Raw genomic sequence first — 24602 nt, 5'->3', positions numbered from 1 at the left:
CCCTATCCCAGGGGTCATCATTGGAACAAACTTGAATCTACACTACCTGAGGATGCTTCCATATCAATATGACTAAACATAGCTTTTCTGTTCTTGAGAAGAAATATTTTTCCTATATGTTCTTATGTAAAATTTTTGATCCTGCATTGTGGCTCATCCCTATCCCCGGGGGTCATCATTTTAACAAATTTGAATCCACTACCTGAGGATGCTTCCATATCAAAATGACTAATCATGGCTTTGCTGTTCTTCTTCAGAAGATATTTTCCTATATATTTCTATTTAAGACTTTGATCCTCCATTGTGGCCCCACCCTACCCCTGGGGGTCATGATTTGATCAAAATAGAATCTACACTACCTGAGGATGCTTCCATATAAATATGACTCATCATGGCTTTGCTGTTCTTGAGAAGAAGATTTTTAAAGGTTTTTCCTATATATTTCAATGCAAAACTCTTATCCTCCATTGTGGCCCCATCCTACCCAGGGGGTCATGATTTGAATAAATTTGAATCTACACTACCTGAGGATGCTTCCATATAAATATGACCAATCAGGGCTTTGCTGTTCTCGAGAAGAAGATTTTTAAAGATTTTTTCTATATATTTCTATGTAAAACTTTGATCCTCCATTGTGCCCCCCCCCCCCTGGGGGTCATGATTTGAACAAACTTGAATCTACACTACCTGAGGATGCTTCCACATGAGTTTCATCTTTCCTGGCCCTGTGGTTCTTGAGAAGAAGATATTTAAAAGATGCTATTAATTTTTCACTTATTCTTTATTATCTCCCCTTGAAAGAGGGTGTGGCATTTCATTTGATCAAACTTGAATCCCCTTCACCCAAGGATACTTTGTGGCAAGTTTGGTTGAAATTGGCCCGGTAGTTCTGGAGAAGAAGATGAAATTGTGAAAAGTTTACAATGCTGCCAACGACACCAACAACGACGACAACGACAGACAACGGACAAATTTTGATCAGAAAAGCTCACTTGAGCCTTTGGCTCAGGTGAGCTAAAAAGGAAATGAAAGGTAGAATTTTTTAATTGGACTTGAAACTCATAAACAACAATAGACAGGATAATGATCCTTGGATTTGTATCTTTGTGTGGAAGTTTTGTTACAATTCTACTAAAACTGTAGGAGGAGTAGCATTTTGAAAGGATTTACATAAATTCCTATTTATGATAATCATTACAATATGTTCATCAGAATCAAAAATCAACTAGAAATCATTGAGATGGTGACCATCTCAGAGAGTCATGCTTTTAGCAAAGGACATTAGGATGAAAGTCCCTTTATTCAAGGGCACTCTTTGGGTGAAGTGTGAGTCAGATGGTGCCAATGGGAAAAAAATTCCCAGGAAAGGATTTTACACAGATTTGCTATAACATTGACCACTGACCTAGAAACTTGGCTCAAGGACACTGCACACCCATGGACACTCTTATGGGTGAAGTTTGAGCCAGGTAGAGCTAAGGGGAGAGAAAATGCGCTCCTAGCAATGATTTTAGAGGTCTTCTCACCTTGACCTTTCATCCAGAATATTGATTCAAAGTCTGCACCTCTACCCAATAGCACTTTACAGGTGAAGTATGAGCCAAACTGGCCCAAGGAAAGAGAAAATATACTCTGGACAAGGTTTTAAAAAGAAAGGGGTTTTTTTACCCTGACCTTTGAACTAGAAAATTGGTTCAAGGAACTGTATACCTTCTACCCATGCTTACTCTATACTAAGGTAAAGTTTAAGCCTGACTGGGCCAAGGGGAGAGAAAATATGCTCTGGATAAGGATTTTACACAAAGAAAATTTTTGACCTTGACCTTTCATCTAGAAAATGGTTCAATGTCATTGCATACCCTCTACCGACAAGCACTCTATGGATGAAGTATGAGCCCAACTGGACAAAGGGGAGAGAAAATATGATCCAGACATGGATTTCACAGAAAGGCTTTTCAACCTTGACCATTGATTGGAATCACTGCACATCCTCTAACCACAGGCATTCTATGGGTGAAGTTTGATCATTACTCTGCCAAGGGGATAGAAAATATGCTATGAACAGGGCATTTTATGCAAAGAGATTTTATGACCTTGACCTTTAATCTAGTAAACGGGTTCAAAGTCACTGCATACCCTCTGCCCATGAACAGTCTCTGGGTGAAGTATCAGAAAATATGCTCCAGACAAATGAAATCAGACAGACAGACAAATGGGCCGACTGACTGATTACTATAGGGCACCCGCAGAGCGGGGCTCTTCAAAAAAAAAATTATCTTCTTGTAGTCTACTTGAGTACCAAGCCTGATTGAAATCTGACCAAAACTAAAAGGAAAAACATTCTGAAAGAATTTCACAAAAATTTCTACTTTTAGAAACCATGGCAACACAGTTCATCAAAAAACAGATAAACAGAATATTGAACCTTAGTGTAGTCTACTTGTGTACCAAGTTATGTTGAAATCGGACCAAAACAGGAGAAGTAGCATTTTGAAAAAAAATGTTTACAAACAGACAGACAAAGGTCACCTTACTGTAACATAAGATGTTTTGGTCTCTGACCAATATGATCTAAAACCAAGAAAAATAGATTTTCATTTCCACATGATTTTATATAATTATCCATGGTCATTTTTGTTGTTCTTATAAATCATTAAAATTTATATATTACCAGGTACAGCATATTAATCTTTTTGAAATTACAATAAACTACTTAAAAAAATTAACTGAATAAAACTATTTTTCTTACATTCTCAGATTCATTTTTTCCTTCAGATTTTAGTTAATATACATGTATTCAAATATATGATAAGTCAGAATCAATCTGTGATTGAGCTTGCATGCTTATGAATTCAACATCACTTAACAATGCATTATGTGTACCAGGTGCCCTGAGAGGGGGGGGGGGGATTGTTCTAATCCCAGATTACTTTTACATTTTTTTTTTTTTTTTTTAAAAACCACTAGGTTATTGATATATATCATAGTGTGACAACTTGTCTATTCAAAGAAGAGTAACTCCAGCATTTAAAGTAACTATGGAATAGATACTAGTTTTATCATAAAATGTAATTAATTACATCAAAATGCTTCTTATTTCTAAGTAACACATTAACAGTTGTCCGATTGCCCTGGGCAAGTAAATTCTCAGTTCGGGCAAGTGAAACTGCTGATGTACTTGTCCGATCGGGCCAGTGAATATTTCTGATAGATTTTTTTCTTACACTACTTTATAAACAAAACAATAAATTGAACATTTGATTTCTACCAGGAATATGACATTGTTTTTGCATTCGGATATTCCATGGTAGCGTTTCTAGATCATACCGTTTATTCAAAAATCAGGTTCGTTATTCCGTTCTTCTTTCGTGGTAGTTGACAAAAATATGTTTTGTCTGACAACTTTCTTTACACTCTTATTATGAAATATAAAATAGTTCCTTTATTCACTCACAGAATAAAAAAAAACACCAGTTATTCTCAGCGCATGATGTATTCTCAGGATATGTATGTTTCAAAACATGGAAATTGTTTTCCTTTAGCATGGCTTCAGTTTTCAGGGGGAAAAAATTAAAAATTTACAAAAAGATCATACAGAAAATAATTTTCAAAGATATGAATTTTATTTTAAAGGAAATATTGCTGCATGGCAGTGTGAGTTTACAAGTATTTAAATTGTAGCATCACCGGCACATCAATTTTTTTTTTTCTTCTGGCACTTAACTTGCCATATATAGAGTAATATCTCACTTTATTTACAATAATAAATTTAGTTACTGGTTTTCTCTTCTTTCTAAATTTTGGGCAAGCAAGTATTTAAATTGTAGCATCACCGGCACATCAATTTTTTTTTCTTCTGGCACTTAACTTGCCATATATAGAGTAATATCTCACTTTATTTACAATAATAAATTTAGTTAGTTACTGGTTTTCTCTTCTTTCTAAATTTTGGGCAAGCAAGTTTTGCATTCAGACAAGTCAAAGTTTGAGTTCACTTGCCCGAAGGGCAAGTCAATCTGAAAGTTAATGTCTATCCCTGAGGTCTATAGGCCTTGAAGGCTGCCTGGGTATCTCATGTCTTCATCCATCTCTACTAAAGCAATATATATACTGATGGCTTATTACCACGCAGGCTTAAGATTCATAATCTCTCTGATCACTCATGAATATAAAATGTTGCTTTAATGCTCATGATATTTAAAGAAAAATGTATTTTACAATTTTAGCATAGCTTCCGGGGCAAAATTGGACAAAAAGGACAGTTGAACTTGACAGACTTAAAAAGGAATAATAGACATTTATCCCTGTAAGAGTTACCTATCTTATCAGAGTATCGATGAACCTTAATGTTTAAATGAACAAAAAGTGACAGTTTGGTGACATGATAAATTATTATCTTCTTCAGCCCTCATCACAAAATGCATGAAAAAACTGCTTATCAAAAATGTGTCTTCCTCAGAGCAATTGGAATCAAAGTTCTGGAGCTAAAAAGTAATTAATTTGTAACTAAACAATTACTTCTGAATGGAATTGTAATGCCATTCTGGTTATTTTTATTGATTTTTAATAATTCAGTACAATGTTAAGCAATCATATTTATTCATCCTCACCATACACAAGGCAGTAAATACATCACGTACGATACAAACATAACTTTGTCCTTTTTATAAAAAATGCATAATTATGAAAAAAAATGCATTTAAGATCACTTGATCAGGCTATTTAATAGTTAATTAAAGCTTTAAAGCTGATTTAAGCTATAGAGCCTAATGAGGATTTTTTATATTCTTTGTGGGATATTTTTTTCAGTTTTGGTGATTAAAGCTAACTCCTAGCTAACTCACCACTGTCCCAAACTGCTGTTTTTCTTACTGATATTTTGTAATACCTCTGAAAAAGAATTGCCTCATCCTCCTAAGGCACATTTAATTGCAACTCTGATTATATATAAATGATAATTAATATACATATTAAGTAAACAGAGTGACACAGAGGGCTGCTTGTACTGCAAGCTCTTACATATTGCCTAGGTGAAGAAATTTTTTTGGATATAGTCTACACATTCATCAAAACTGAATTTTTTCTCCACTTTTCCACTGCACCCACAACTCCCAGCAAATTGCATATGGCTGCCCAAATTACGTTCTTATTCTTGCGACAACCAGACAAAACAGAAAAACAGAAGTCTCTGGCAAAACTGTAGCTTTCCTGGTTTGTACTTATAAAAAAGGAAGAGAAAAGTAGCACTTACACTTGAAACTATGCAAAAGAAATAAATATGGTATCAATCTCTTTTTGTGGTAAGATGTATTGCAATCAGACTAAAACAAAAAAAGAGTAGCCTTTTGAAAGAATTTCACAAAAATTTCTACTTTTAGTAACCATGACATGACCGTTTATAAAAATCAAAAACCAATAAATAGAATTATGTATCTTAATTAGTGTAGTTTACTTATTAAAAACAGACCAAAGCCATAGGAGGATTTCATTTTGAAAGTATTTCACATAAATTTCTATTTTTAGTAACCATGGCAACAGCACTCACCAAAAAACTGATGCACAGAAACAAGTATCTAACTGTAGTCTTCTTGTGTGCCAAGTAATACAGAAATCAGACCAAAACTATAGGAGGAAGCGCATTTAAAAGGAATTTCAGGGAAATTTCTATTTTTTAGTACCATTGCATCAGCCTTCATCAAAATCAAAAACTAATACATTGAATTCACAGGTACTTGTGGACAGAATGTATCACTTATTACAATAGTTTTGGCATGATGTAATAATCTCTCTCGGGTGTTATCATAAAAGGTAATATATTCTCTATGCACTTCCGTTGCGTTTACCTAAGGATTTTTCAACGCACTGACTGCAATGCTGTTTAAGGAGAAATTGTGGAATTCTTATGAGATGCAGAGTCAATCCGATAGCATGAACTAAGACAGAAATATATGTAAAGACAGTGTGAACCGACATTTTAGGTTAAAATAAAATAAATACATGTTTTTAAACCCAGAAAGACCAGTGGGGGTACAACGTAAACAAACCGGAGTGGCATACCTTTCTCTCTTATAATGTATATAGTGGGGTATTTTTGTGTGGAACGATTATTTTGGGGTTTTCACGATTTTTTCCTATGGTACACATGATGAATAAGTGTAATAAATATAATTTGTGAAAAAAATGTCCAACATGCCCAGGGGTTGAATATCAGGGGGGGGGGGGGGGGGCCCTGTCCACAAGTACCTGTGATTGAATTACATTATTTAGTGTATCTACTTGTGTGCCAGGTTATATTGAAATCAGTTCAAAACTAAAGGAGGAGTAGTCAAGTGATTTGATATTATTTCACAAAAATTTCTATTTTTAGTAAAATGGCAACACTGTTCATCGAAATCAAAAAAACCAAGGCTTAAAACAGTCTTCGACAAATCTCGGGAGTCCGAAGCCGGGACTTGGTAAAATTGGAAGTGGGCATGTGGAAATTGCATACTTAAAAGCCCGAAAGGCATGTAAATTCTGAGGCCTAAGCCTCCGTATTATCAAATTAAATAATACCAATAACATTAAATGTACTGAAAAGTCTGATTTTTCATCTAAAGTGGAGCATCAAATAAAATTTTAACGATAGTTTATTCTACCGCGATTTCCAAGGAACTCTTTTGCAAAGGAGACACAAAAAGTATACATGTTAAAAACAATATGTGACTTCCAAGGAACTCTTTTGCAAAGGAGACACAGAAAGTGTACAGGTTGAAAATAATATTAATGGTGAGACAATAGATCGATAGGAATGGATTTCAGATCATTTCCTTGCCATGAAAAGGCAAATAAGAATAAAATTACTTGATAAAATTCTGGGCATGTAAATATTTGTTCGGGCTAGTGTAATATTTTGTTAAACCTGCCCGAAGGGCATGTACTGAAAAAAAGATTTGGCGAAGACTGCTTAAAATAAAAAATTGTTTGTTTGCAGTTGCCTACGGACCCACTCTAAATGCACACGACCCAAAAAAATTTTCAGCCATTTCTTGAGAAAAACTTTTTTACGGTAAGATTCAAGTTTTCAGGATATTGAAACAGTTTCATTTTTTATTTCTTTCTTTATCAATTAGTAGCTTAAAATAAATGGAGCTTATTTACTTTAGTAACTATATGAAAATCCCTATGATTTGTTATTCAACAAAAAACTGAAAAATAAAATCTATTAAAAAAAAATCCTACCTACCTACCCAATCTAAAAATTTCAGATTGGCAACTGCAAACCAAGTATTTTTTAAGCTTGGCCAAATGCACAGAATTATGTATAATAATGTAGTCTACTTGCATGCCAATTAAGTTATATTGAACTTGGACCAGAACTGTATGAGGAGTAGCATTTTGAAAAAATTTTACAGACAGACAGCAGATGGATGGACAAAGGACACCTTACAATCGCATAAGCTCTTCTAGATCTGGTCTCTAACCAGTAGAGCTAAAAAGCTCACCTTGCTTTAATAAAAATTGCAAATAGATAGTAGACAGAATTAACTTGTAACAAAATGAATGATGTGACATGTCTAGACTCAGTGCATCAAACCTTTAACTTTACAAATCAATGTGTATCATGTGAACTGAAGGGGCAGACCTAACTAAACATGTACGAACATCTATTAATACACAACTTTGCTAACCCCAACAATCCCACCATCAAACATATACTATACTATGCAAAAATGTCACCTTCCAAAGTGGTTAATACCACAATGGCTTATTAATGTAGAAACCTCCAAGATTGATTCACTTAGCTGTTCATCTCAGTCTACGAATGCCACCATACATTACATTGTCAATTATATTTATGTCTGTATTTAGTTCAACATGGCAAATGATGTGACTAGGACGTATAAGCAATTCTGTTCAGAAATATGAAAATATAGAGATATAAAAAAAAAAATCAGTCGACCGGGAGTGCCTGCCAAATTGTTTCCCGAGTAGCTGCTATTGCACAAAATGCATGCAATTGGATCAGTTCGACAACATTTCAAAAGTGGCTACAAATATAGAAACTAAAAAAGGCAACTTAATATCACCATACGTTTTAGAATTTGGAATTATGCTGACGACCGAAATTTCTATTTCCCATTTCCCTCTTCCTTTCCAAATTTCAGACGACATTTTCCTCCTTCACTTCTAGAGAGTCATGCGCAGCTCACCAATGCGCAGAAGCACTGCATGTGGATGATGCGATCGCAATTCACGAAATTTTGTTGGCCTAAAGTAGAAAGCAAGAGTGAGTATATGCGACGTGATATAAATATATGAGTTCAAAAGCAACGAAGAAAGACAATCACAGTTTTTTCAAGTGCAATTATATTCTATTATTGCTCTATTTTGCAACCCAAGAGGCATTTGGAATTTGACCCCATGGTATTTTGCTATCGACGCAAGTTGGGACCAATCGCCCAAATGGGATATAATAACCCGTCTGGGACATACAGATGTAATGTCTCAAATAGGATATAAATTTACAGTGCAAAAAATGAAAAATTTTATCTTGGCTATATAAATATCATAAATCCGCATCAAAATACTTTAGGCCTAATAGGAATAACTTTTGGCAAGCAAGTTGATGCGGATTTATGATATTCATAGCCAAAATAAAAATTTTCATTTTTTTTTTCACTGTAAATTTACATCCCATTTGGGATATTATATCCCAAACAGGCTAGGCTATTATATCCCATTTAGGCAATTGGTCCCAACCTGTTTATAAGGAGTCATTGAATCATGGTAGTGACACTTTTTCTTTGAAATTCACTGTACAATAACTGGAGATAAACCAGCAGTGGATGGAGCTTGTTATAAAACAAAACTGTGCTGTTGAAATAATTTATTGTACAACCCCAATCAAAAACAAAACATTGCCAGGCTCGTAGCTAGGCGTACACAAATGCTTAGCATTAGTGATGAAACGATTGTCGCCGACAATCAATTGTCGGTCGTTAGGAGCTCTTCGATGCTACTAATCGATTAAAAAATAAATGTCGCCGACATAGCTGACAAAAAATAAAATTGTCATACTTTAATTTTATTACCAAATCCAAGTGCAAAGAGTTTAAGAGTAGTGACGAATGTTTAAAATATCGAAGGAATCTATGTCATGTTGATTTTTTAGCACCATGATTGAATGTAGGGTCAGACTAATAACAGAAAACGGACAATATTACAAAGTTTTACTATACACAGGAAAACATTTTTAGTACAGACAATCTGTAAACGTAATTATAATCAGGAATACACGTCTAAATTCTGGATAACTACTTTTAAAACTTGTAATTCCAAGAAATAAATGCATGTAATCAAAGATGTGACTAATATCAGTAATAAAGCCATTCCATATATATAATGATTTTTTTTTTTGAATAAATTTCCAATCTGATTCAATATATTGATTTTTTTTAAAGTTCAGAAATATTATTTTCCATGTTATTAAAAGGAAAATTAATAAACATTTTTGAATATTATATGTAATTAAATGATTTTTTTAAAAGTCTGACTGAAATCTGAATAACTTTAACTTTTCTATATTTATTTCATTTAAGTTAAAAATTTTGATTATAATCGATTATGCTCAGCCGATTAATACCGATAATTGATTCTAATTTTTTTCCGATTTTCCATCACTACTTAGCATTAATTTTGCTAGGCATTATGAAGGGAAAGATAGATGGTACACAAGTAGCACAGACCCTTCATTAGTACGCAGGATTTTTTCGGAGATTGCCCTCCCCCCTCCACTTTGAAAAAAAAATTAAACATTGCAACAGACCTGTAGCAAACTATTTGGAACAAATATCCGACAGCAGCCTCCACTTTCTGATTAAAAAAATGTCATTTTGTACCTTGTTTTTGTCAATTTTCATTGACAAATTACAACTTAACTGGTAATGCTTTATATACATGTACAGTTTTTACACTGACAATTTCCACGAGGGAAATTCATACATCAAAGACATATCTAATTATTTGCAAAAACCAAATTTCTGATAGACCCAGAAAATTTCATCCTTGTTACTTATGATGTGATCAGCACATACACCAACATGGAATTTTATGAATTAATTGCTACAATCTCTCGAGAAAGCATATCTAGAAGACAATACTAAACTAGAATCACCTCTACCTTGCAGTTCTGCTAGAACCTTAAGCTTATCACCTCTGAGTAACCTGTTTTATTTATCTATTAATATTTACATTTCCAATGTCTTTCTCTGAGATAAATCTACAAATAAGGTAATGGCTTTATAACCCCATAAATCAATTTGCTCAGCACGTGACAGAACTGCATGCTTTTTTGCTGTGTGTTGCTTAGTAATGCACCTGGTGGGGATGCTGAGATTTCTTGTTATTGATTTTTTTTAATTGAATCAAGGATCAGGTAAAAATGTAAATATAAGGAATAACTGTCTGTTTTTTTTTGTTTTATGATGATGATCAATCAATTTGCTTGCTTGATAATTTTACGCATAAATGCTTCGGCATTTATGAAAATTATCACTCGAGCAAATTGATTGATCACATCATAAAACCAAAAACCTAGACAGTTATTCCTTAATTATTTATTTATCTGTTTTATTTATCCACATTTCATATCACAAGAAAGAATTTTAATGATTTTCTCCGGTGGAAATTGTCAGTTTAATCATTGTACATGTACATATAGAATTACCAGTTTAGTTGTAATATGTCAGCAAAAATTGACAAAAACCCTGTACAAAATGATAATATTTTTAGTCAAATGTGGCAGCCACTGTTGGCTATCGTAATTTGGATTGCTGTATATCAAATTTTGCAATGTCGTTGAGGAAACAGTTATGCAAATACATGCATGTTGTATTAAATTCGTTTATAAGGACAGAAAGAAACTAAGGCCACTATGCTTCATAAAAATTCCTGAAAATGAGTGACATATTGAATACAATTCACTTTAAAAAGTAGCAGGAGTAACTGTATTAATTCTAAGCTCTATATTAGTTTTATTTAAAATAATTAAAACTATTTGTTATTTTTCCACGCAAGTGCAACTTCGTGATAAAGCCATTTCATGCATGTATAAGAACTTAAATTTTATTTTCTAGTACATCTATTTTATTCAACAGAAGTTGTTGAAACTTAATGGCCTATATCTTATGTCATTTTAGGATATTTATGACACTTCTTAGTTGACTTTCTACAACCTAAGTATCTCTGATGTTTTGTCAGTGTATACTTGATTTGGTATGTTGTAGATTATTTGATACATTGTTATGATGAATACATTGCAGATGTTCAAGTAGCAGGGCCATGTCGGTGGGAAGAGACACCTGTCTTCACTGTGGCACACTCATCCCTGACAACCAGTCCCCCTCTCCACCCTTAATAGATTCCACAGACACAGAATGGACTGATATATTATTGTCTGTGTTTTCTAAAGAGAAAGTCTACCACAATGCTGGGAAGGAAAGCTTTTGTGACAGGTACTTTCTATGTAAAACATTGTATGTAAATAAATTTCAAGTTACACATTGTCATTTTTCAGTTATTTATTTGTCTCTGAATGCACTATTGTCAGGAATCTATTTATTTTATCTTTCAATGTTGTCATAAATAAATTGCATGGAAATACCACATGATAGGAAAAATATGATAAAAAGTATACAGTAAGTATCAGTCTATAATTATTATGTGTTTGTTATCATGTACATTATTTTCCAAAGTTCATGAATTTGAAGTTATCTTTTAAATTTAGGTGCAAATCCTCAATTCTCCAAGTTCACAAGATTCAGGAGGAATCAGTAGATGCAATAAACAATTTGGCTGCCTTAGCAAGGACACAGGATGTATCATCAAATCTCTTATCACAAAATGTTGTGTCATCTGCTGCAAGGGTAAAAATAGCAACTCATTATACATTGTAGTTCTAGGAATATTCTTGATACATAAATTTCAACTAGAGTTATCTAACTTAAGACATTTTAAATTGAATTACAAGTAAGCCAATGTAACAGCATAAAGTGTCAAGCATATGTGTATTTTAGCTACAATAATTTTAACAGTTTTATACAGTATTTATAATGAGAATTCTAAAAACAAATTCTTGAATCAATTGCATGACATCAAAATCACAATTTTTTGTGTTCGGTAAAAATAAAAGGATTTATTGAAACTGGGTCACGATATTTTTTAGGATGCTGGGCATGATTGGTTCTTTGTGAGCTACAACAGCAAGGAAGGTTCACTCCTGTGGAAGGGCTCAAAGAAAGGGTGGAGCTTCATCAACAGTAACAAATCCATTAGCCACTCATTCTTCCAGTATTGTACAGGTACTGACATCTCATGTATAAAAACCTTAGAAAATGCATACCTCTTTCAAATTTTTAGCTCATCTGAGCCGAAGACTTAGGTGAGCTTGTCTGATCAAAGAGTGTCCAGTGTCTGTCATTCGTCTGTAAACTTTTCTTATTTTCAACTTTTTCTCAAGAACCACCAGGCCAATTTCAACCAAAATTGCCACAAAGCATCCTTGGATGAAGGGGATTTAATTTGTTCACAGGAAATGCTATGCCCTCTTTTCAAGTGGAGGTAGTTAAGAATTTGTGAAAATATGGTTGCTATCTTTTAAAAATCTTCTTAAGAACCACTGGGCAAGAAAAAATGAAATTCATGTGAAAGCTTCATTACATCCTCTATATTCAAATTTGTTCATTTCATAACCCCTGGGGGTAGGGCGGGGCCACAAGAATGGGTCAAAGTTTTACATAGGAATATATAGGAAATCTCTTTAAAAATCTTCTTCCCGAGAACAGCAAAGCCAAAGCCATTAAATAGTCATATTATTATAGAAATATCCTCAGGTAGTTTAGATTCAAGTTTGTTCCAATCATGACCCTTGGGGGTAAGGCAGGGTCATAAGTTTACCATAGGAATATATAGGAAATATCTTTAAAAAAAATCTTCTTCTAAAGAACAGCTAAGTCATTATTAATCATATTAATATAGAAGTATCCTCAGGTAGTTTGGATTCAAGTTGTTCAAATCATGAGCCCTGTTGGTTTGGCACACGCAACAGGGGGCCAGAGTTTTACATAGGAATATATAGGAAATATCTTTAAAAATTTTCTTCTCAAGAACAGCTAAGCCATTATTAGTCTTATAAATACAGAATTATCCTCAAGTAGTGTAAATTCAAGTTTGTTTAAATCATGACCCCGGGGGGTAGGGGCCACAACAGTGGGTCAGAGTTTTAAATAGGAATATATAGGAAATATTTTTAAAAATATTCTTCTCAAGAACAACTAGCCATTTTTAGCCATATTTTTACAGAAGCAACCTTCAGTATTGTAGAATCAAGATTGTTCAAATTATGACCCCCAGGGGTTAGGAAGGGGGGAGGGCACAACAGAGGGTCAAAGTTTTACATAGAAATATTTAGGAATCATATTGAAAAAAAAATGCTGCTCAAGAATAGCAAAGCCATGATTAGTCTTATTATTATAAAAGCATCCTCAGGTAGTGTAGATGAGCCATCAGAGTTCTAAATAGGAATACATAGGAAAAAATCTTCAAAATTCTTCTGCTCAAGAACAGCAAAGCCGTGATTAGTAATACTGATATGGAAGCTTAGTAATATTGATATGGAAGCATCCTGTGTAGTGTAAATTCAAGTTTGTCCCCAGACCCCAGACCCCCAGCCCCCGGTAAACTTTTCAGTGCTGAACTGATTTCTGCTTTTTCTTAGCCAATGTGCTCAGGTGAGTGATGTGTAGGGGTGCAACGATACACTAACCTCACGATACGATACGTATCACGGTATTCAGTTCACGATACGGTACGTATCACAATACATGACAAGGTTAAAAAGTCTTTCAAGTTTGTCATCATATTTTTTTATAAACTTGACAGGGTTATACAAAATGTTCATATTTTTTAATAATAATTAAAATAACATTTTGTTAACTTGAATTGGATTGTTAGGTAGAACTTTGAGTTGTGACAACATTCTAAACCAATGATGAACATTTACAGGGAACTACGGGGACCTTTCCTAATAATCTTCCTTTTAAATTGGAATGAAAAAGGAAGACATTCATTCTTTTATTCCTTTTATTTACGTAGAAAACCAGTTGTCATATTTCTCGTGTTAATAAGTTTTAGTCAACAAGACAGCGAATTTTCATCGAAATACATATGTGATGGAATATCGTGTATTACCAAAGAATACGTTTAGATCTAAAGGGTTCATCATTTGTCTTAACATCTATAACTTAAAATCACATTATGTCCTTCTCCGTGTTAAATCTGAGGTCTGTAAGATGCAGGAAACGAGTTTAACTGCCGTAAATGCGTTTTCGGCGACCTCACGTTTTGCGCGGAAGCCATTTTGAAATAGTAAAGAAGGAAATAAAACGGACAAAACGGATAAATCTGGACCGATTGAACCGAACTGCGATATCAGTTTAGCGTATCGTGAATTGAACCGTGGAAAAATATACCGCGATATACCGTCAAACGGTTTATCGTTGCACCCTTAGTGATGTGGCCCATGGGTCTCTTGTTTTTGTTTGCTATTTTGGAGAAAAACAGAGAGTAATGCATCACTCAGGTGACCTGCCACTAATTTTTAGCTCACCTCGACGAAGTCGAGATGAGCTTATGCTATACCCCCGGCGTCGGCGTCGGTGTCGGCGTCAGCGTTAGCGTCGGCGTCCCAGGTTAAAGTTTTAGGAGCAAGTCCCATTCCCAAGTAACTATAAGCCCTACCTGGACCAAACTTGCATGGATGATGCATCTAGGGATGGACACTACCAAACTTGCTTCGGATGCTGGATCTGACCTAGATTTTCCAGATGAGTGACTAGGTTAAAGTTTTAGGAGCAGGTCCATTCCTAAGTAACTATAAGCCCTACCTGGATCAAACTTGCATTGATGATGCATCTAGGGATGGACACTACCACACTTGCTTCGGATGCTGGATCTGACCTAGATTTTCCGGATGAGTGACCAGGTTAAAGTTTTAGGAGCAGGTCCATTCCCAAGTAACTATAAGCCCTACCTTGACCAAACTTGCATGGATGATCCATCTAGGGATGGACACTACTAAACTTGCTTCGAATGCTGGATCTGACCTAGATTTTCCAGATGAGTGACCAGGTTAAAGTTTTAGGAGCAGGTCCATTCCCAAGTAACTATAAGCCCTACCTTGACCAAACTTGCATGGATGATGCATCTAGGGATGGACACTACCAAACTTGCTTCGGATGCTGGATCTGACCTAGATTTTCCAGATGAGTGACCAGGTTAAAGTTTTAGGAGCAGGTCCATTCCCAAGTAACTATAAGCCCTACCTTGACCAAACTTGCATGGATGATGCATCTAGGGATGGACATGGCCACACTTACTTCGGATGCTGGATCTGACCTAGATTTTCCGGATGAGTGACCAGGTGAAAGTTTTAGGAGCAGGTCCATTCCCAAGTATCTATAAGCCCTACCTTGACCAAACTTGCATGGATGATGCATCTAGGGATGGACACTACCAAACTTGCTTCGGATGCTGGATCTGACCTAGATTTTCCGGATGAGTGACCAGGTTAAAGTTTTAGGAGCAGGTCCATTCCCAAGTAACTATAAGCCCTACCTTGACCAAACTTGCATGGATGATGCATCTAGGGATGGACATGGCCACACTTACTTCGGATGCTGGATCTGACCTAGATTTTCCAGATGAGTGACCAGGTTTAAGTTTTAGAGCAGGTCCATTCCCAAGTAACTATAAGCCCTACCTTGACCAAACTTGCATGGATGATGCATCTAGGGATGGTCACTACCAAACTTACTTCGGATGCTGGATCTGACCTAGATTTTCCAGATGAGTGACCAGGTTAAAGTTTTAGGAGCAGGTCCATTCCCAAGTTACTATAAACCCTACCCGGACCAAACTTTCATGGATGATGCATCCAGGGATGGACACTACCACACTTGCTTCAGATGCTGGATCTGACCTAGATTTTCCACATGTGAGACCAGGTTTAGATTTAGGAGTAGTCTCATTCCCAAGTAACTATAAGCCCTACCTGGTCCAAACTTTCATGGATGATGCATCTAGGGATGTACACTAACCAACCTGCTTCGAATGCTGGATCTGACCTAGATTTTCCACATGAGTGAATTTTAGCCATATTTTAACCAAATTAGCATGGATGATGTATCTAGAGATGGACACTTCCAGACTTGCCTTGGATTCTGAATCTGATGTACATTTTCCAGATGAGTGACCAGGGTAATTTTTTTGGAGTAGCTATATAATATTATGGCCTGTTATGATTAAACTTGCATAGATGGTGCATCTAAGGATGAAAACTTCCAGACTTGCTTTGGATGTTGGAACTGACCAAAATTTTCTTGATTACTAAACAGGTCAAAAGTTTTTTAAGCAGGTCTATAATTAAATCAAACTTGCATGGATATTGATCTTGGGATGTACCCTAACTAGAAAAAAAATATGATGTGAAATTTGCCTTACATGTAGATAACATTCGTCGAGGTGAGCTTCGTAATCTTTGATTACCTATGTTTATTGTTTGCATAATCCTAAAAAGGCAATGGAACTATACATGTACTAAAATTGTTATACCTTTAAAAATTTATTCCTAAATAATGTATACTTTAAAAAGTCTAACATTTCCAATTTTTACTGAGTGGTCATGAAAAAAAAAAATCAATGTTTGACCGCTGAGTGAGATATTGGACCTGTTGATAAGATATTTGACTGCTTATGTCACACTGGGGGTGGGATCAGATGTCTTATTTGCATTCCTTGTTCGACAATGACAGAATTGACTGAGTTTTACTGCAGTGGGGTAAAGAAAATTTACATCATGAATGCCAGCACTAGATAAATGTGTGTCAAAAAAAATTAAAAAGGTGTAACAAAACATTTATTGACTGTGTTCTTCGGCAAAATGCATTTTGTCTTGTTTAGACCCCATTGGGGGACCACAATTTTTGTACATAACTGATGCAATTATCTTTGGGAGCCTTTACTCCTGAACAGTCAGTACATGAAATCAGTAAAGATGAACCCTGTATAAAATTATTATGTATTTACATCCCTTCGGTCGTTGGTTCTTGCCCTAAGATAGTTCCAAGATTATTGCATATGGAAAATGCATATTATTTCTGAAAATCTTCTTTATTCTAGAACATCTAACAGACAAAGTGCTCACATACTTATAATATCCAATGAACTCTCAAAAACTGTGTTTTTCATATTCTCCCATCTTTGGATCAGGCCCCAAGTTGTTGGTGCTAAATTGATCAGAGTTGAACAAGTATTAAATCCTTAAATCTTCTGATAATTGATTTTAGGGACATTCATATTTCCCAGTTTAGATTGCTCTTGGGATCATGTGGTCAAAGGGCCTGACATTTCTTTCTAAAATAAAATAATAAAAATAAGTAGTTTTAGTCTAATAATGCAATAAAAATTTGTTATTTGATATTTAGGTCATGACTTTTCTTTATTTTAGCAACTAAAATAGAAGCTTTGTCTCATCCCTTGGGAATCTATGTTAGATCTGTATCTATCATGGTTCCAATTCATATTCTTATCAAGGCATTTTCAGTAGAAATGCATTAAAATTTGAAAAACTTGATTTTTCAATTTTTTCCAAATCCACTTATGGCCCTTTGTTAGCCTTGTTACTAGCCACAAAGAAATTTTGACCAATCTGCAAGTTGATCTTTACTTGCTATTACAATCTGCTTGAAGAGTTTGAATTCTTTCAAGCATTTTAAAATATGTAAATGATTTTGTAGATAAAGATGAAAATCAGATACAGGAAGATGATGATCAAAACGATAGAGAAGAAGAGGGAAGACTGACAACAAGTGTTGCAAATTTTCTTGATGAATCAGATGAAAATTCAGGAGGAAGTCAAGATTTATTATGGAACTGTTGTGTTTGTAATCTTAATTACAGAACTAAGAAACTGCTGTTGGATCACATTCAGAAAACACACAGCCTCAAGGGAGAAGATGCTCGAATTGTGGCAAAAAGGAAATTTAATCCAGACTCCACTGAAGTGTCACGGTCAAAAGTTGTAAGAATGGAGGACAGAGGTGACAAAGAGAGGAGTGAAAAAGATGACCAAAAGCATTGGAAATGTTTAGAATGTGGAAAAATTTACATGTACAAAAGCAATGTCAAATGCCATTTGAAGAAAGAACACAATATCAGCTTGACTGAGTCTTCAGAATACATATCTGAGGCAACTTTTGAGGAAGTTTCAAAAGCATTAGAAAAAGAAAAAGAGAGGTGCCTATATAAGTGTAAAAGGTGTGAGAGAGTGTACAGTCTCAAGTCCTCTCTAGTAAGACACTTAAAGACTTACCACCATATTGGAATGAAAAATGCCTCAAAATTTATTGCAATAAACAATATAGTCCCCCAAGATGATACAGTAAGTCATGAGGCTCCAAGTCTAGACCAGACACCTATTATCACCGACATTAGGAATTATCCTACAGAAGGAGCAGAGAAAGTGAAAGTATGGATATGCAAAATTTGTCAAGTTTCATTTCAAGATCAGAAATTAATTGAGGAGCATATGTCTCAAGTCCATGAAATGCGGGTCAGCAAATCCAGAGCTTATATGGAGATTCCAAAGTCAGAGGATGATGAAGGTGATGAAAATGATGATGAAAGTGATGAATTGGGACCACCTAATATATTCCAAAGCACAAAGACAGATGAAGACAATCCATGGTATGGTGATTCTAGCTCTTTGAAGATAAGAGTTAAACAATGGGGGTGCCAAAAATGTGGAGGTGAATTTTGTCACAAAAAAGATGCTCTTAGGCATCTTCGTATTCGACATTATTTGTCTGAAGAAAAACGGTATACATATTTAAAGAAACTTGATACAATTGACAGTATGCCTGAGTTGGAAAAGGAAACTTCAACACCTCCCAAAAATGTTAAGAATTGGCAGTGCACAAAGTGCAGCAACAAGTATGTCTACAAGCGAGATGCTTGTCGCCATATACTGCTTCACCATGGAATTGAGCATAACAGAGATAACTTCATCATATACTCAGGGTCACAAGAAAAACGAGATACAGGGATGGATAAGAATGATGTCATCATTATAGAATCCAATGATGAGGAGCAGCTCTCTGAGACAGAGGACATTGTAACTGCGGCAAATGGAGAGAAATTCAAATGGGGATGTCAAAAGTGCAAAAAGATCTTCCTTAAAAAAACCAAGGTGGGAGATCACATGAGGACGTATCATAACTTATCTCTAGCAGAGTCGGGGGAGAAAGGAAAAAATATTTTAGTTCAGAGTCCACTTGGTAAAGGAATACAGTGGAAAAAGGATGTTGGTGAAGAAGATGAGGTACATGTAGATGTTGAAAGCACTGAGGGGAAACCTCAGAAGGAGTGGTTTTGTAAATTGTGTCACAAAAGCTATTTCCGACATTCTGATGGAGCTAGGCATTGCAGGAATACACATAAGGTGACCTATGAGGAGGGTAAACTTATGGTTATGCATATTTCAGAAATGTCTGGAGATGAAATGAGTAAGTCAGAGGAAAAAATTAATAGAATGGAAGAGGAAAAGGAGGAAACTAAAAAGGAACAACCTTGGAAATGTATAAAATGCAACAAGCAGTTTCAATGCAAAACAGATGTTGAACGACATCTGACAGATGATCATTTCATCACTGACCAAGATCATGAGTTTTTCATTGAAAGGAATAAGAACTATGCAAGAAAATGGAAGTGCTGTAAATGTGGACAAAGATTTTTTCATCGTTTTGATACCTCCAGACATGTTAATTTGACACATGATATTGTGTGGGAGAAAACAAAAGACTTTGTACAGTTTCTTGATGAAGTTGATTTAAGCTTTGAAGAAGCACAAAATAAAGATGATTCCAAACCATATGTGTGTCTGATTTGTCAAAAACTTTTTTGTGCAAAGAAACCATTAATGAGTCATCTGCAGAAATTTCACAAAGCTAAGATTAATGCTGATAATTTCGGAGAGCATGTGTTAAGTTTTCACAAAATACATGCAAGAAACTGGGATTGCTTATCATCTGAAGATGGTGAAAGTAGAAAAAATACTGTCCCATTGTCACTTTTGAGTTCATACATGATGGATGAAAACCAAGCTAGAGTAGATGAATCACTCAATGTTAATGACGTAGTTGTTAAGACATTAAGTTTAGAGGGGCCTTATTCAGAGGAAAACTGGGCAAAGATTATTGGAACCAGCTATGAAAGTACCTGTAATAAATCCACTTCATACCGACCAAAGAATGACATGGAAAATAAACAGTTTAGCTGCATGCTTTGTAACCTCAGATACTACAAAATGAAGGAAGCCCAGAGACACATGTTTTTGAAACATAAGATATCTTATATAGAAGCTGTTAATTATATCACCGAGAACAAAGATGTAGTTTTTAATCAAGATGCTGAAGGTCTTGGTGAAAGAACCCCCAAACGACGAAAAATTGGGGAAGGCAACAGTCATGTTTTCTTCTGTACGCAGTGTATGAAGTCTGCCATCCATTTTCAGTCTAGCCAACTTCATATTGTTAAGTACCACAAGGAAAAGAAAGAAAATATCCACAAAAAGATTTGCAGATCCCAAAATGTTGAAGTGTTGAAATTAGGGAATGAAGACAAGATGAACTTTGTCTGTGTGATCTGCTTTGTAACATTCAGAAGCAGAATTGATGGCTTCAAACACATCGCTAAGGAACACTCAATGGTGCCTCAAGATGAAATATCTGAGTTCCTGTTTACAAAGGAAGACAAGATGAAAACATGTATTGTTAAGTTTGAAAAATTGAATGGAGTCATCAAAATTTTTAGTATAACAACAGAGGACATCTTAAATGATGTGAAATTTTCAGAGGAGAACAGCAAAGAAGAGGGATCCGATTCTGAAGATGACAAGAAAAAATCAATCAAGATTGAAAAAGATGATGGAAGAGAAATTCGTATGGAATATGAGAATGTTGAAGACTCTCTAGCAATCCTTTTAATGAATATGAGTAATCCAGAGAGTTTTCAGAAATTTACATATGATGAATTTTATTACATATTCTCAATACCTGCTAAATCACACAAGAATGTGACTTTAAGTGAAGTTAGCCATATTCCATGTCCAAACTGCCCTAGAGAATTTGTTGATCAATATGCTCTCCACAAACACTTGCTTTCCTGTTGTGTACCAAGACAGAATGCCTGGGAATGTCTAAATTGCAGGAAAAGTTTTAAATCTGTTGGAGTTTTGGTAAAACATATTCAGAAGATGTATGGAATTCAGGGTACAGATGTGTTGAATTTCATGAGATCGAGAGAAATTCTTATTGCTCCAGAAAACGGTGTGGAAATTTCAGTGGATGGCAGGAATGATCAGGATATTCATTCTCTTTACCAATCAAAGACAAGTGAAGAAAACATGGTAGAAGAAGATGAAACTGCTGATGAATTTGAACTAAGTCTTGATGAGGGGGACTCAAGGAAACTTTGTTTTGTTTGTGGACATCAATGCACAGACAGAAAGAATTTGTTTAAGCATTGTGAGGAGGTCCATTTCATCACAGGCCACAACAACCGGTTCACAGAATGTATGCAATGTGTGTCATATTTCAAATCAAGAAAAGACATCATGGATCATCTTCAAAAAGTTCATGGTGTGAAGTGTCCAAGGCTTCATGAGAAAAATCATATCTGTGTCATTTGTGAAGAAAAGTTTAGTGACAATGTTCAACTTGCTAAACATGTCAAGACACATGGGATCCAGTTTGCTTGCAAGCACTGTAGCAAGAAGTTTGGAAGCTATTCAAAAATGGCAACTCATTTGAAAATTCACACAGAAAAGTTCACAAAGAAACCTCTGAACTGTACCATTTGTAATTTGTCTGTACCAGGAGAATCCTATCTTGGACATTTGATTGTTCACTATGATAGAAAATATGGGCCTTGGAAATGTCTTGTGTGTGAAAAAGACTTTCATCTGAGAAGAAATCTGAAAGAACACCTTAAAGGAGAGCATAAGACTTTTATCTGTGAAAAATGTGGCAGAACCTTCAATTGCATGTACACATTCAAGCGGCATGAGTCGGTGCACAAAAGCCAAATCAAGTGCACTTTATGTAGCAAACAGTTTGACACTAAAATTGAACTGGCTATACACAGAAGGGTTCACATCAAGTATTGGATTTGTCATTTCTGTGGAAGAAATCTCTCCAATCAAACTTCACTGAACAGCCACTTAAAAGCCCACAGGGAGAAAAGGATAGTGACCTCAGCTCAAAAGTCTGAAAAGTTCTGTCAGATCTGCAACAGATCTTTCAGCAACCATGAATTGTATCAAAAGCACAAGGCCATTCATAAAGGAGATAGACTTCACAGTTGTCAGTACTGTGGAAAGAAGTATTCCTACATCGGTTCCTTGAAACTTCATTATCGCACCTATCACCCAGAGCACAAGCCCTATAGATGTGTAGTTTGTGGAAAAACCTTTTCCACCTTCCACCAGAGATTTCTCCACATGAGAGAACATAAAGATTACAAAGATCCCATTAGACCATTTAAATGCTCTTTCTGTTCTGGAAGATTCAAACATAAAATGAGTCTACAGCGTCACGAAAGACTAAAACATTTCAATGAATCACTGACTGGCTTCAGATGTGACAAATGTGACAGAGAGTTTACAAATGGACAGAGCTTGCTTAGACATGCAATGTTTTGTGAGCCAGCTCAGCATCCTCAACAACCAACTGGAGCAGGTTCCAGTGTCATAGTGGAGAATGAAAGTGGAGAACTTGAGGTGGTTGCAGAGGAGACAATAACAGGTGCCTCCAGTGTACAATACTCAGTGGTAGAGGAACCTCAATCTATGCAGGTTCATACTATTAACATTGGGTCTGAGGTGCTGTCTGTTGCCTGCAGTGACCAGGAGGAACTGATCCTTGAAGTACCAGAAGGGATGCTTGTGGAAACGGATAGTGGGTACCAAATCATCGTGTCTGAGGGAAATTAAACCCTCAGCATACATTACTGTTAGTATCGGTATAGAAGTATCTTCACAATGAGCACTTGGGATAAACTCAAGTATCTTTTTTAGCTCTGATGCACAGGCTCTGAGCTTTTATGATCAACATTTGTCTCAAAAAATCTTGTTCTGTCCTAGTTTGTAGGTATTTTTTGATTCCTTCTCTAGAATTACCAGGCCAATTTCAACCAAATTTTCCACAACGTATGGTTTGATAAAGGGGATTCACTTAAAATGAAGGGCCATAGCATCTCTCCCAAATGGATATAATCATAATGATTATTTTTGAATAATTAACAAGTACATGTAGGAAAAATAAGATGGATCAAAGAAAATGCTAATTTCAAGAACAATTGGGTTAGAAAGACAATGAAAATTGGAAGCTGGGGAATTAAATATTCTGTAAAAGTAGGAAGTTAATATACCTTTTTAAACCCTTTATTAATAAGTCAGATTAATATGCAGCAATTCTCATGTGTTGTAGATTCAAATTTTGACCTCCATGGTAAGGAATGAATGGGAAAAGTCTTTTAAAAACCTTTCTGTCAAAAACAGTAGATCCACATTTGGTGAGATTAATATGTAAGCATGTTCATGTCGTGTTGACTTAAGTTCTAAATTTGGCCTTGATGCTAGAATGGGCCAAGACAGTGTAACAGAGGAAACCTTTTAAAATGAATAAGAGAGGCTTAGTCAAATTTACATAAAGCATCTTTATTTATTTATTTTTTTGATTAAAGTTAGGTCTGGTGAGCAATGTGGTACCAGGATCTCCTTTAGTCAGTAGATATTATATGAGTCATTATTTCAAAGAAAGGTTGATGTTGATCTTTATTTTGAATGTCAGTTTGAAACACTATTCCCATGTATGCACAAGTATATAAACATGTTAACATTTAATATGAAACAAGAAATGCCTTCCACTTTTCATTCTAATGTTTATAAGGCTACACATGCCTATAAAATGCTATTACTTTATTCAATGCATACATTGCAAAAAAGAAAAAAAATTAATAGAGAGATCAAGGAAAATTTGTAAATATTCCATAGATCAAAGTAAAAGAAGTAGCTTAATTTACCAGGAGATAAATTATTTTGAAATAGGTATGACCGTATAATAATTAACATAGGAGCCTAGGGCAAAGTTCTGGTATCATTATCATAAATATAAAAATTAAGAAAAATCATTTGGTAAAGAGATCCATATAAATATTTTTTGATGATTTGATGTATCTGGATAGGTCACCATACAAATTTTAGAGATTTTTTTCCCACAAGGGGGGATAACTCTAATAACTAACACTTAATGTTAATTAAAGGACTTTGTCTGTACATTTCATTTAGTTGGTGTTGTTTATTATTAGTATCTTTTAAAACATTTTCTAAGCATTATTAAAGTTAAGTTTATACTTAAAATAGCAAATATCCCTCTTTTATGCAATGAATACCTTAATAAGTATTTCTTTTGAGTCACTTTCAAAAAACAAGTCCATTTTCTCCTATT

At 35.1% G+C, this 24602-nt stretch overlaps 1 protein-coding gene and 1 long non-coding RNA gene across 3 annotated transcripts in view; one reads left to right on the top strand and one right to left on the bottom strand.

The window, feature by feature from the left end:
• LOC133182291 (uncharacterized) overlaps nucleotides 1-8118 on the bottom strand; it is an 83272-nt gene extending 75154 nt beyond the window's left edge. For both annotated transcript variants that reach the window (XR_009720532.1, XR_009720531.1), the window contains exon 1: nucleotides 8075-8118. This is a non-coding gene — a long non-coding RNA (uncharacterized LOC133182291). The remainder of the gene's footprint in view (nucleotides 1-8074) is intronic.
• A 3204-nt stretch (nucleotides 8119-11322) lies between these two features.
• Nucleotides 11323-24602, top strand: LOC133182682 (zinc finger protein 521-like). The gene is made up of 4 exons (XM_061317534.1): nucleotides 11323-11495; nucleotides 11768-11906; nucleotides 12206-12341; nucleotides 17835-24602. The coding sequence occupies exons 1-4, from the start codon at nucleotides 11323-11325 to the stop codon at nucleotides 23084-23086; spliced, it is 5700 nt and encodes a 1899-aa protein (XP_061173518.1). The 3' UTR covers nucleotides 23087-24602.

Source organism: Saccostrea echinata, unplaced genomic scaffold (assembly GCF_033153115.1).
Source record: "Saccostrea echinata isolate AGI-Se365-2 ecotype Australia unplaced genomic scaffold, CSIRO_AGI_Sech_v1 ptg000009l, whole genome shotgun sequence".
Lineage (NCBI taxonomy): Eukaryota > Metazoa > Mollusca > Bivalvia > Ostreida > Ostreidae > Saccostrea > Saccostrea echinata.
The sequence above is the reverse complement of the archived record's forward strand: the minus strand, read 5'-3'. Positions and strand labels throughout refer to the sequence as shown.